Genomic DNA, 15,227 nt, shown 5'->3' on the forward strand with positions numbered 1-15,227 from the left:
ACGTGTTATATTAAAATAAAAGTGTTCATTGTTCATTTAGTATTGTTGTAATTGTCATTATAAATGGATAAATATATATATATAAATGGATAAATATATATATATATAAATGGATAAAATATATATATATATATATATTACGCCCGATTAATCGTTATCGGCTTTTTTTGGTCCTCCAATAATCGGTATCGGAGTTGAAAAATCATAAAATCGGTCGACCTCTAGTGTGAATACTTATGTAAATTAATTTTGAAGAAATTAGCAAGAAATTCTAAAAACATGTTTTCACTTTGCCATTATAGGCTATTATGAGTAGATGGCTGAGAATAGTTTTTTTTAATCCATTTTGAATTCAGGCTGTAACACAACAAAATGTGGAATAAGTCAAGGGGTGTGAATACTTTCTGAAGGCTCTGTGTTTGCTTGTTTTTGTTATTTCCTTTTGTGTCTAATTAAGGTCTAGACAACCAGGTGAGGGGTTCCTAACTAATCAATTACCTTAATTGATTAATCAAGTACAAGGGAGGTGCGAAAACTCGCAAACGCACGACTTTCCAGGAATTGAGTTTGACACCATGCTGATCTAACCAATTCTGGCGGTGCTTTCTTTTACCAATAACTGTGACGTGTCAGCTCGACGTCAGGTTTTAGGCTAATGAATAAATGAGTGTAATGAGTGCAATGGGGTGATCGGTTTAGAATGAGACGATAACCTGCTCTTACACAAGCCTAAACCTTCTTGTGAGCTGGCTTCGCATTCTGGGAATACTAGTTATTTCTGAAGCTACTCTTCCCCCTCTCTGTTCTTGGCCGAGATAATAGAATGGTACCATATGAAAGCAAGCTGCGGCCCATTTCCGGCTAGCGGACAGGAAAAGGAAGAGCCAGGCACATGGTGTTCTAGCATTGAACCCTGTGTGTGTGTGTGTGTGTGTGCGGTGGGTCCATCTTCCTCACTAGGCCTGTGTGCATGTCCATCTCCGTGGTATTTTAAGCTTCATTGGGCTATTATTGCTCTGGCAGTCATCCAGCTGTGTTGATGTAAACTCCCCCCCGCATCGTGGGTACGATGGCCAACATCTGGAACAGGGAGACACTTGAAAAACACACACTACGTATTATACAGTAAAAACAGAAAGGCCCAAATGAGGGAGGAAGGTCATGAGGCCTTGTGAGTTCACACTCCCGGTCTCACGCCACAAACCCATATTCTTTGGGAACATCAAGTCCCTCTCCATGCAAATGGACTGAAAATAAGGAAATCGGGTGCGAAATCAAAACTGGAAGAGAGAGCTATGCTGGCCTATAAAAGCTGGTGCCAGCATCATGTTTGATACAACATCAATTTGGCCTGATAAGCTGAGCACACAGAAGAGTTTGGACAAGCTATCCGAATGACTAGCACAAGTCATTTCCTCACACACACAATTCAAATGGCCAGTTGTAGTTGGAACTATTGGCTGGTTTTATAATGTACAGTTATAGTTACAGTAATCTACTTGGAGGGGTGACGTGCCTGGCCTGCATTACCTTGGAATTTTCCATTGAAAGACATGGATACAGAGTCAGTTAAGCTGAAGTGTCATATAGCCCCCTGCGATCACACGACTGTTGACCTAACCATAGCACCGCGCCACTGCTGATACTTAGCAACCAGGAACAGACAAGTGGCCTACAACATGAACAGGAGAGATAGATAGGCCTCCAACACAAGCAGACCAGTAAACTGACATTATTTGGGGCAAGGCACTCTAAACGACACGACTGTGCTGCTGACAATTACATCAAAAGGAATGCGGACAAGAGGACTTTTCAAGTTTGGTATGACGACTTTGCCGTCATTAAATTCCTTTTATGTTTTACAGAACAGCGTATGACTGCGGAGAGCTCAGAGAGGCAAATATGGAATTAAAAAAATGCAATCTGGAGATCGAAGATGGAATAAAAATGGTGGCTCAAAGAGTCTAATAAAAGTTAAGAACAAAACAAGGAGTTTAACACAAACCAAATGAAACACATTGGTGATGGTGTCATGTGTGGATTTAGCCTAACCTCTAACAATATCACGTGGGATACCAGTAAGTAGTCTAACAGGTGAGAGCCTTTCAAAAAAAGACACAGCCATAAAGACACCATCTCAGCCATCTGCAATGAGGATAGTCAAAGTTGAATCTTTACTGCCTTAGTCAGTCAGGCCCAAAGCCACTTGGCTCAGGAGCAATGCTAACCAACAGAGACCAGGGCTGTGTCCTCATCTGAGAGGAGACTAGACCAAGAACCCCCCCCTCCCAAGACACACTCAAACATACTCTTACATAGAAACATAGCCCCCCCCACACACACACACACACACAAAGTGCATCTAAACATATAACAGTCAGTATGAGTCAGCATGAGTGGGATTGTGGATAGGGTTGGTTTGGGTGCACAGAGTGCTAACAAGCATGTGCATGTGAGTGACCGTGAAGCATGCACGTGGCTGTATTCTGCTGTGCGTGAGCAAGAGATGATCAGTGTGACATTGTTCTAGTATGGGGAGGCGGGGGGCACTTGCCAACACTGAGATCAAAACCATTCACATTTCCACCAGTTAAAGATGGTCGAAATGACATCATCATCATCATCATCATCACAACGTCATCTCTATCAGCTTAGCCCGCTGGGTTCCCTGTTGTAGAGGGTTGACCTTCTACTCCAATCAAGCTCCCTTATGTGGAGGTTAACGTGTGCAGTGAGCGTCACATGATCACACAAATAAGTCTGCATCTTTTTTTATTCAAGCCATGTTGTTGGTTTTCTTTGCGTGTTCCTTTCAGCGGCGACACTACGCACCGCTGCATTTGGGAGGTCCTCACCCCTGCTGCTCAACGTTCTCATCATCTGGAGACGGTCACCACACAGGGTGAAAGTTCAACGCTGCAAGGTTACCAGCAATAAGAGACTCAGACTTTGACCTGGGGGGGGCAGTGTGGTATCGTCATATTATTAGTCATTTTTTAACCTTTATTTAACTAGGCAAGTCAGTTGAGACCAAATTCTTATTTACAATGGCAGTCTAGGAACAGTGGGTTAACTGCCTTGTTCAGGGGCAGAACGGCAGATTTTTATCTTATCAGCTCAGGGATTCAATCCAGCAACCTTTCGGTTGCTCTAACCACTAGGCTACCTGCCACCCAGCTAACAACAAAACGGTCTCCCTGCCCTTCAACCACACAGCGGAGCCACAGGCATTACACACTCCCCCAGGGAGAGCGAAAGACAATGTTCTGTGTGTGTGTGTGTCACGCATGTGGGTGACTCAGCTAAGTCATAAGTCTACATTCAGATGTTCCTGTATGTGTCTGTACTGTAGAGCGAGTGTGTGCACAAAATTATGGGCCTATTCATGTACGTGCGGATCAGGAGTGCATGTGCTATTTTAACTGTGAATAGGTCTCATTCATCAATGAGGCAGCCAATACCCTAAATGGACAAAATCAAGAAGACGCAGTCTTTCTAAAAAACCAAAGCAAACAAACAAAACCGGGATGAGCAAAGAGGCATAAAACACCAACAGATACAACACAGAGGATAATCTGTATGATAAAAATGGGTCGTTCCAGTCCTGGATGCTGATTGGCTGAGTTTGTGATCCAGTCGTCTGTATCATCATGATATAGCCTATTCACAATACCACAGTCTCTAGTGCCTTATTGCTTTAATGTCCACGGTTATGTGGGTGGTTTAGTCCATCTGACAGTTTTTCTGTAGGCAAGAGTTTGCATTAGATCTTGATATCAACCAATGACTGGGGTCCCCTTGCAGCAGCTGAGCTCCATACATGGAGGGGGTCAAGTCTCCGTAGTCCTCCATCTCTCACCAACACATGGCCAATGTCTCTATGGATACCAACAAGATTCCAATGGAATTACCATTCCCGGGGCACCTGTCGTTGATAACTCACTAAAGTTAAGTGACTCCAATGTGTAAGTCTCTGTGAAAGACGCATCATGTCGTCAATGTTGCCAACTGACTGTCGAGGGGGACTGGCCAGACTGGCACACGCAGGAAGGCGATGCCGTGGGGCTATTTGTCAAGGGGCTAAATATAGCTGATGATACAGTGTTGTAAGGCATGGACCCAAACCATACAGTCAGTAAGACCTGAATGTAGGTGAAAGTTTCCATTATGGGGATGCTTACTGAGGAACCTTTCGGTGGTAAAAGGGGGTGAGTTTGGACAATGGTATCAGACCTAGGTGGCAAAGGCTCGGATGGATATCGTCAATTATCGGCATACTAACAAACCCCCACCTCGTAACACGTGACCCCAAACTGTTCACAGCTCGGTTGTTGGCGGAGAGAAAATGTTGCAGTTTTAAAGCTAATTTCCCACAATTCTAAACATTTTGCATGGGCCAGAGATGTTTTCTGTTTCAAGCTCATTTCCTGCAATTCAAAAAAAAAAATCCATGTCTTATGTGTGTTTATATGATACCAGGAGTCGAAAGCTGACCTAGTTGTACTCTGGAGCCATGGTCCATATTAACCCAGTTCTGGGTCTGGACCGCAGTTGAGTATGGCTGGTCTACTGTATATGAGTGAGTATGTTTTGTCACCATAATCTAGCTAAGCTACTACCAAACAGCCTAAACAGATATGACATCATAGATACACTAAAGTATTCAGACCCCTAGAATTTTTCAACTTTGTTACGTTACCGCCTTATTCTAAAATAATTATGACATAAAATCCATTACGACAAAGCAAAAACTGGTGTGTATAAAAAAATGAAATATCACATAAGTATTCAGATCCTTTAACTCAGTAATTTGTTGAAGCAGCAATGGCAGCGATTACAGCCAAGTCTTCTAGGGTATGACGCTAAAAGCATGGGGCGGCAGGAAGCCTAGTGGTTAGAGCATTGGGCCAGTAACCCTAAAGGTTGCTAGATCAAGGACAAGGACATTCAGAGACTTGTCCCGAAGCCTAAATGTTGTCTTGGCTGTGTGTTAGCGTCGTTGTCCTGTTGGAAGGTGAACCTTTGCCCCAGTCAGCTAGTCTCCCAGTCCCTGCCACTGAAAAATGCTTCTCAAGGTCTGAGTCTTTAGGTGCCTTTTGGCAAACTCCAAGCGGGCTGTCATGTGCCTTTTACTGAAGAGTGGCTTCCGTCTGGCCACTCTACGATAAAGGTGCGATTGGTAGAGTGCTGCAGAGATGTCAGAGTGACCTTCTCCCCCAATTGCTCCGTTTGGCCGGGCAGCCAGCTTTAGGAAGAGTCTTGGTGGTTCCAAACTTCAACCATTTAAGAATGAAGGAGGCCACTGTGTTCTTGGGGCAGACAGTTTTTGGTACCCTTCCCCAGATCTGTGCCTCAATACAATCTTGTCTCGGAGCTCTACGGACAATTCCTTCAACCTCATGGCTTGGTATTTGCTCTGACATCCACTGTCAACTGTCTGACGTTATATCATCAGTTGTGTGCCTTTCCAAATCATGTCCAATCAATTGAATTTACCACAGGTATCAAGTTGTAGAAACATCAAGGATGATCAACAGAAGCAGGATGCACATGAACTCAATTCCGAGTCTCATAGCAAAGGGTCTGAATAATTATACTTTGTTTTTTTATTTTTAATAGATATGGCAAATTTCTAAAAACCAGTTTTTTCTTTGTCATTATGGGGTATTGTTTGTAGATTGATGAGGACATTTATATTTTTTTAATCCATTTTATAATAAGGCTGTAAGGCAACAAAATGTAGAAAAAGTCAAGGGGTCTGAATACTTTCCGAATGCACTGTAAGTAGAATTTAATTGCCTGTCAAAAACGACTGGTTTTGATTTTTTTTTAAATGACGTGAGTTAGACCTAGGACAGATTCCACTAGGGCTAGTACTGAACGCACCAACAAGAACATGAGAAGATGGGCGTACAGAATCAGATTCTCTCTGTGCATAACCCAATAACTATGGGACATGAAGGTAGGTCAAGCAGCAACACCACAATTGTCAAATTATTAATGCAAATGAAATCACCGCATGACACGTGCATTAGGCCCGTTATCTAACATTGCCTGGCCATCGTGGCTGCTGCTGCTCCTCCTCCTCCTCCTCGATGCAAATCTAAGCTAAGGCGGCGGCGATAGGGGGAGAAGTAGTCTGGATAGATGCAGTGTAACATGAGGAGACGGTGTGATGCACCGCAGACAAGCCAGAGCACGCCGGCTGCCTTCTTTAGCCATACCTGTCTGACTGTAGTGGAGCCAAGAGGAGGTGCCCCGTCTTCTGATGAGGAGGGAGCTAGTCAGCTGGTAGACACATTTAGGTTTAGAAACACTTTTTTTATTCAGGTGTGTGTTGTTGTTGTTGACCCTAGAACCGAGCCTGTCAGGTCTGCCCTAACGACTAAGACAGTCCCTCTTCCATAGCTGTGACGCTTGGCTCAGTCTAACACCACGGCTCCACAAACCCCTTCTCCCTAACTGGCTTTGCGGACCGAAGCATTGAGCTATAGCTCCTGTCTTTCACACCAGTGATTAGGCATGACTAATGCTGGTGGAAAAGGTGTGCAGTGCGAAGATCTGTCCAAATATACTGAATTTGCTCACTTCTACGTCGGCTAACTGACTGCTAGGGAGGGTGTCATGTCAATACATGTGAGCAAAATGAATAGATCGGCTACTGTTTGAATTCAGAAGAAATGTTGTTGATGTAGCTAGAAGAGGCAACTTTGTTTGTTTATTATTCCATTATCATGCAATTTCTCTTAAATCGGGACATCAGTAGCTCTTCGGTTGCATAATGTGCCCTTTTTGGGACTTTGAATTTCATAAACACGACCAGAAATATCAGTGTTTATAATCTTGAGTTGGTGAGACGGCAGCACCAAGGCACTGGTTTCATATGTTTGAGCATCTTTAAAAAAAGAAAAACATTATCTAGTCCCATTTAAATTGTACATATACACCAGGTGAACCTGAAGCATGTCATGGTTCATAAGATGCAATTGGAGGGGTAAAAAAAAAAAAGGAAAAAAATAAGGTTTTGGGTGGTGGTACATTTAATGCCAAATCCAAAACAATCATACTTGGAGCAGCTACTTACACAGAAACCACACTGGCCACGAAATAAATGTCCACATACAGGTTATTCAATCATTTCACCCCCACCATTCACGCTCGTGAATGAGCGTCTGCGTGGCCAAGCGCTAAAATAGAACTTGGTTCTATTTGAGACACTCCACAAGCTGCAAGTCCCCTCCTTATTGGATATGGGGAAAATACAAACCCATGTGGGTGCTTGAAAGACAAACGACGAGAGATTAGTTAAGGAAAACCTAGTTTGTTTTTAGTTGGTTTCACTTAATCGTTGGAGTAGAGTAACACCGAATTTTGTACAACTCCGGGTCAAAATTCTACAAAGAACCGGCTAAAGAGAGGACCATATGCATGTCAGGGAAAATAACAACCCAATGTTCATCAACCAGGAAAAACTAGCTAGCAACAGCCAGCTAGCCAAATGCCCAGTCATGTGTTGACCTGCCCCTGTGATTCAGCATGGCCTATTTAATTATACATTAATTAAATGAGAGAAATCAAATGTAAATTCTCACAATGACCTCTGCCTAGAAAGGGTCATTTTCAAATTGCACTAATGCAATCCATTCTACCAATCCAGTAGAATGCAAAATATCAGGGCCTGTGTAGAGTCCCCCTTTGCAAAAGAATCACTCAACAAAATACGTGGCCTAATAATGGAGAGATTGTAGTTTTTAGTGGTTAGTGTTTTATCAATGAATCGTTAAGTAACTTTGAAGCACTAATATGTGGTTCCCTATAAATACATTTTCACAAGTTCTGTGGCTTAGCCTAAGCTGCTTAGGCCACAGCCTAATGTGTTTTTGAATATGTCCCATGTCACCATGTGAGCTAATCTATCAGAATAGTCAGCCTCCTTCACACAACACACATGGAAGTAGTCACATGTTCTCGGTCTTCTACACACACATTACAATCGTGATGTCCTTACAGGTAGCCTTCTGTTTATCCCTCTCTGATGACTGGCCTCAGTTCGATTCCATGAGCGTGTTGCAGATCCAGTCTTATTACTAGGAGATATGTCAGCTTAGTGGCACTGGCACAGGCTTAAAAGTATGGCCAGAGTGGGTAGGCTATCAATTGGCCCGCTCTACTCCTTGGCCACCCAAGTCGTTATTGAGAGAAAAACATTGAAAGGGAAAGGGGGATACCTAGTCAGTTGTACAACTGAATGCATTCAACTGAAAGGTGTCTTCCGCATTTAACCCAAACCCCTCTGAATCAGAGAGGTGCGGGGGATGCAACCACTTCTCAATAAGATACCTGGGAAAATAAAATGGAATGGTAATTTGTGTGAAGGCAAAATGTGGATTTTAAAAAAGTAGCTTACTGTTCATGCTAAGGTCTCTCAACTATAAGGATGAGAAATTATATGTAGGTAAAAGTTGCGACTACTATGATTGTTTTTTTGTTTCAATATTGAAAAACAAGTGTCAAGCGAACAGTGACTATCCACCAGCAATGCATCTGCCTACAGACGCCCACACTATGCAACAGCATAAGCACACTCAAAGGGATATCAATAAGCTATGACATATCGGAGGCTGCAAATTTTCCCATAGCCTCTGCCTATACTCAAATGGAGATGCCACATAACCAGGCTAAAACTAAAATACCAGCCCCTGAATATACCACTAAATCAAATAAATACACCATGAGAAAATTAAAAACATGAGCTTTTTCAGTGAGAAAATACGTTGTAAGTGAACAAATTTTTAGGGCTGAGATATGGCCAGCCAGTAATATGTTTACTGCCTGTCAAGCAGGTTTGTTATTTTAGTTAACTACCAAGCCAACTTAACTAACTTGCCAAAGGCGCATTCACTTCAAAATATCCCAAATATATATATCTAGTTGCTTGCAAATGATACGTGTAAACTACTGATGACATGATACTTGTGATTCTACCTAGCTAATACATAATGCCAAAAATAGCTGGTTAGTTAACGAACGCAGTCCACGCTCGAAGCGCCCCTCTACTCTCTTTCATCCCAGCGGTACCCTCATCTCTGTAGACAAGTCACCACCGCTGCCCTTGTTACATTAGAACTGGTTCTATCATGTGAAAAACTACAAGGCGAATGATTGCTTATGATGCCCCATGTTTACACCCCCGCACTGCGACCAAAAGCGGTCTAGCCGTTATAACGTTACTCGCTCTCAGCCCGAAGGCCCAATCTTCAGCCTGGATGAGAGTGACAGCAATAACAGTCAAATTCGTACAAATCGTTATCAACCTGGAATTGATCTCCTTCAAAAGCCTTGTATTAATCATCCTACCTTTGCTTTGGTGATGATGTGTGTTGCTAATTTAACAACGGCGAAATTTCCCTTGCCGATGGTCCGCTCGATTTCGTAGTAGCCCACTCGGGCTAGGGGGGGCCTGCCGGACGAGGGGTGGCCGGGGTTGGTGATGCACCCCGCGGCAGGTCGATTGGAGTGGCTGATCCCAGAGGATGGCTGTGCTCGGTTCTGGGTGCCCATGCCTGCGTGGGCCGGTCGGGTAGAGTGCGTAATCCCGGCCGCAGCGGACCCAGCTGCACCTCCGCTTGACACGGCCGCCATCTTCTCGCCTCTCTGCGGGAACAACAACCAGCCTTGCGCAGCGCGCATCGCGAGCACGCCCCCACCCTGCGTCATATTACGTACATAGCCCCTCCGCAGCGCCCTCTCTAGGTTGTAACTATAGCAACTATCAGCGTAACAATGACTTCATCCACAGAAACGGTTGTCTTGGCGACAGAACTGCGCATTATGCACTAGTACAAGTCTGTGTGTGTTTATAACCGGGAAGACAGCGGTGCAGTTTCACACGTCTGTCGAGTGTAACATCACATGGTTGGATGGATTCAACCTCTCGACTTCAACTCATTCTAATGGACACTGAAAATACTTTATTGTCTGCAAAATAACACTCAATACACTTATGATGTTCTGTTCGTTTACACCTGGAGGCCTATAACTCTGCATTTTTGGGAAGGGCTCGTAAACAAACATTTCACTGTAAAGTCTAACGTTATACCTTTGTATTCGGCGCATGTGACAAATACAATTTAACTTGATTTGATGTCATGACTCATCCATCGTCTACAGCAGGGGTGTCAAATATATGGCGAGGCGTCCAATCCCGCTTGAGTAAAATAAACACGGGAACGAACTCAATATACTGAATATACTTTCAACCTCGTTGAAGACCGAATCCTGTCTCAGAGCTCTATGGACAATCACTTCGACCTCGTGGCTGATTTTTGCTCTGACATGCACTGTCAACTGTGGGACCTTATATGTTAGATCACACACGGGCCATTCCCTTTTCCAGAATCTAAATGTATCTATTTCCTTTATCAATATTATACAATGTTTCCTTGCACAAGACAAAATCATAGTTGTATAATAAGAATTAGAAGAATAAGAATTTGATGGTAATTGGACATCTAGGCTACCTCCTACTTTTATGGTTAAACTATAGAGGCAGCAAATATAAGTTGAGAAAGAAGAAGAAAAAGAACGAAAGGAAAATAATACAAACATATTTATTCTGATGAATTATAACAGATGAGAAATTGCCAAAGATACACAGCACTACTTCACTGTTATTACCTATTAATTAAACTATTTCTTTCTGGAAAAACTAAGGGGATGTGACTGACCAGAAAACCAATGTTGAAATTCAGAATTGGATCATTTATGGTTAGGGGTATGTTTAAGGGTTAAGAAGGTTAGGGTTACTTTCAGATGTTGTCCTATTCGGGCTGTCAATAGGATGCTGATCAGTCAAGTCTCTAGTAGACCCATTTATCACAGAATGCCATTTATTATCATGAATCTTGCTCTGGAGGCAGCTCTGCAGAGTGATCACTAGCTGACAAAGTCATAACATGTCTTACCTTAACCCTAACCACATTGGTAACCCTAATGCCGAACTCTAACCTTAAATTAAGACCATGAACTTATACGATATAGCCAAATTTTACTTTGCAGCTGGCCCATCTAGTGGAAATAGTTCAGTTTCGCCTCCAGGTCAATAAACATAAACACACATGTACACTTTTCTGCAGTAACTCTCCTGCACTGACTCTATGCGCACACACACACACTACATACACACGCCCACACGCATAACATGCACACACATACATACACATAACATGCACACACATACATACACATAACATGCACACACATACATACACACACACAAACAAACACACACTTTCACACTCACCACATACCCTGCTAATGTCTATTATCCTGTTGCCTAATCACTTTACCCCTACCTATGTACATAGCTACCTCGATTACCTCGTACCCCTGCACATCAATTCGGTACTGGAACTCCAGTTCTAGACCTCAGCTGAATCTGGTAATGAATGGTGTGGCTGTTGAACAAGTTTAGGAGAATAAATTACTTGACATTACCTTAGATTGTACTCATGGTCAACACATATAGATTCAAATGGTTGTAAAGATGGGGAGAGGTCTGTCCATAGTAAATAGATGCTCTGCTTTTTTGACACCACACTCCAAAAAGCAAGTTCTGCAGTCTCTAGTTTTGGTCTTATCTTGATTATTGTCCCGTCGTGTGGTCGAATGCTGCAAGGAAAGACCTAGTTAAGCTGCAGCTGGCCCAGAACAGAGCAGCACATCTTGCTCTTCACTGTAATCAGAGGGCTGATATAAATACTATGCTGCCAGTCTCTCTTGGCTAAGAGTTGAGGAGAGACTGACTGCATCACTTCTTCTTTTTATAAGAAACATTAATGTGTTGAAAATCCCAAATTGTTTGCATAGTCAACTTACACACAGCTCTGACACACACACTTACCCCACTAGACAAGCCACCAGGGTTCTTATCACAGTCCCCAAATCCACAACAAATTCAAGAAAGCATACAGTATTATATAGAGCCATTATTGCATGGAACTCCATTCCATCTCATATTGCTCAAATAAACAACAAACCTGTTTTTTTTTTAAAACAGATAAACTGCACAACGCCTCTCCCCTATTTGATCTCGATAGTTTGTTGGTATGTATTGATATGCAGGCTATAGAAGAGTAACTGCTGCTTTTGCAACAGCTCATGGGGATCCTAATAAAATACAAAATACTCCCTGTATATAGCCATGTTATTTTTTACTTGTTATTGCTATTTGTTATTCACTGTGTATTTATTCCTCGTATCACTATTTCTATTTTTTATTTGTATTTTTTTAATGTTCATCTTTAATTCTGCATTTTTGGAAAAGGACCCATATGTAAACATTTCACTGTTAGTCTACTTCAATTCTTTACTAAGCCTGTGATTTGATCATGGCATGGCAGTTCAGTTGGAAACAGTGCCTCTGCTGGTGGAAGACCCATCCTGCATCCAGGCAAGGCTTAATTTCTTTCAGGAAAGGCCTGTGTACACAGGCTTCAGTCATGTGTCGCATGAACAGAGTTCCAATAATTACAGGATTAGTTCCAAGATTATGGGAATAATATGAAGGACCTGTGACTTTTCTTGTTCCTGTGATAGTGAAAATGAGTTAGGTTAAATGATTTACCCTGGACACAGAATATGTCTATTAATCTAAATTAAATTAATGTGAGTTGCATTATGGTTTAAATAATAGTTTATATAGTCCCCCTGGGATGCTTAGTGGAGAGGTAAACAAGACAGTCACTGGGATTGACTGAATGTACTTTCTTCTTCTTCGTGTGGCTTTCTAGACTAGACGCTGCGTATTGCTGCCTTTAGCAGGTCGGAGTGCGAAATGCACAATTTGGTCACCCAGAAAATAAGGGAATGGGAAACATTTAAATTGCACCAACATCTAACTCATAAAAACCCACCACCCCATCCCACTACCTGGCACTAAACGATCCTACACCAGGGCATCTGCCTGTGAGGATGGAACCCCTTCTCTCAAAACTCTTCTCTCAAAATGTTGGAGGACTCTACCATATCTCTCGCCGCAGGTAGGAGCACTACATCCTGGACTAGCTCAACTTCAGAGAATTCACCACGGCCGACTGACTCCATTTCGAGATAATCAAGGTTCTCAAGAGAGCAGGAAGACCTATAAATAAGATTACATGGTTTGCAATCAGGAGATGTAGGTATGTACACCTTGAACGAAGGTGTATACTCTATTTGTATACAAATCTCTGATCATAATAGCATCATTCATACGCTTTCGCATCATCGCATTTCCCTGAACGTATTCTCTACCGCTCCTATTGAGGGAGTTCTATTAACCTGAGCAGCGGTGCACCGGTCTATGGCCTTTGATGTGAATAGTCAAAAAAGGGCGAGGGAACGCCCTTTTCAAATCCAACAGTAATCTGCGCCACTAAGTCATGTTTTCATCAATAATAATAATAATAGATGTATGTATGTTATATAAACAAACAAAAAACAATTTCATAAAACAGATTTAGGAATATGGCAGTTCTTGGGAGACAGTCTTCCACAGCTTTAGATGATAGGAAGTTCAGAAGGTTAGTATCTTGAGAGGAGGGAGCATAGATGGTACAGCAAGGCAGGGAGGTAGAGACATCTGACAGACAGGTGCCAGAGCTCTTCATCGGGTAGCTTGTCATCTTCGATATTCACAGCTCCTCCTTCGTAGGTAGGCTGGTTTATCCTCTACTGAAATGTAGCACCCACCTTGGTGATGCTTCAGAGACTGTAGAAGCACCAGTATAAGAGTACCACACCTAAGCAGTGTTTCAGAAAAGCCCCCTACGAAGCAAGCTTCTGCTTCCCATCACACAACAGTCCACTTCCCTCTAGGAACTGGGGCAGGGGGCCAAAAAGCCGATGCTGTTGATCTGGTGTTGCGGTATCATTCAAATCATAGCAAGCCAAATAAACTGACTTGCTTGCCATAATCAGTCCTGCAATTGGTCACCACCAGTTATTTAAGTTAATCTATTAACAAGTTATCAAACCCCAAAATGTTGATTACATTTTTAAATAAAAATATACAAATGCAATAAAATACACAATAAAAATCGATAGAAATGCTTCTTTTAAATAAATAAAAAGCTTTAAAAACATAATATTTACTATATTGTCTATGGGTGTGTTCGTAAATTATCTCTGGCTATCTACTCCGATTTCAGAGCACTCTCATCTGTGTGCCAGAGCGCAGAATTTACAAACGTTCAACTCAAGTTGATATATGGCCGGTGTCGGCAAAAAGCGTATTTAAATAGTTGCCAACAGCACAGTTACAGTCACCAATGCGCTGGATAACATGAAAACAGACTAACCAGCTCTGCTAGGGTGAGTAAAAGGGTCAGAGTGAGCTGTTCTCTCAATTGTGTCTTGAAGTAGCTAGCAAGCTAGCCAATGTTAGCCAGTTAGCTTGGGTGCTTGACTGCTTTTGTGAGGTCAGAACGCTTGGATCGACCCTACTCCTCAGCCAGAGCGTCCAGTGTGCGCTCTAAACGCGCTGAGGGCAGAACACTCTGAATTTACCAACAGACAATCTGACAACGCTCTGAATGTACAAACGCACCCTATATTTACAATATTTGCAGAGCGCTCTGCCTTCGCGGTGCCATGGCAACCACAGAACAAGGCAGCATGGTCATCCATAAAATATATGTATTTTCTCTCCCATTATATATTATGTATCATATTATGTATTATATATCATGTATTATATATTATATCATGTATTATATATTATATCATGTATTATATCAATTATCCCTATAGTTTTAAGTTTTATAAGTCGTATGTCGGCCTACAGGATACACGTGGTATCACCGTCCAACGAAATGCTTACTTGCAGATTCCTTCTCGACAATGCAACAACAATGCTACCTTATATAATGTTACTTACCCTACATTGTTCATCTCATATGCATATGTTGATACTGTACTCTATATCATCGACTGCATCCTTATGTAATACATGTATCACTAGCCACTTTAACTATGCCACTTGGTTTACATACTTATCTCATATGTATATACTGTACTCGATATCATCTACTGTATCTTGCCTATGCTGCTCTGTACCATCACTCATTCATATATCCTTATGTACATATTCTTTATCCCCTTACACTGTGTATAAGACAGTAGTTTTTTTGGAATTGTTAGTTAGATTACTTGATCGTTATTACTGCATTGTCGGAACTAGAAGCACA

General features: G+C 42.1%; 1 protein-coding gene across 1 annotated transcript in view; it reads right to left on the reverse strand.

The window, feature by feature from the left end:
• LOC112265198 (serine/threonine-protein kinase SIK3 homolog) overlaps positions 1–9,687 on the reverse strand; it is a 53,283-nt gene extending 43,596 nt beyond the window's left edge. Inside the window, 1 exon segment of the mRNA XM_042295989.1 lies at positions 9,358–9,687. Within this exon segment, the coding sequence (XP_042151923.1) occupies positions 9,358–9,642 (285 nt within the window). The 5' untranslated portion in view covers positions 9,643–9,687.
• Between the last annotated feature and the right edge of the window lie 5,540 nt (positions 9,688–15,227).

The sequence above is a fragment of the Oncorhynchus tshawytscha genome, linkage group LG13, assembly GCF_018296145.1.
Source record: "Oncorhynchus tshawytscha isolate Ot180627B linkage group LG13, Otsh_v2.0, whole genome shotgun sequence".
Taxonomy (NCBI): Eukaryota; Metazoa; Chordata; class Actinopteri; order Salmoniformes; family Salmonidae; genus Oncorhynchus; species Oncorhynchus tshawytscha.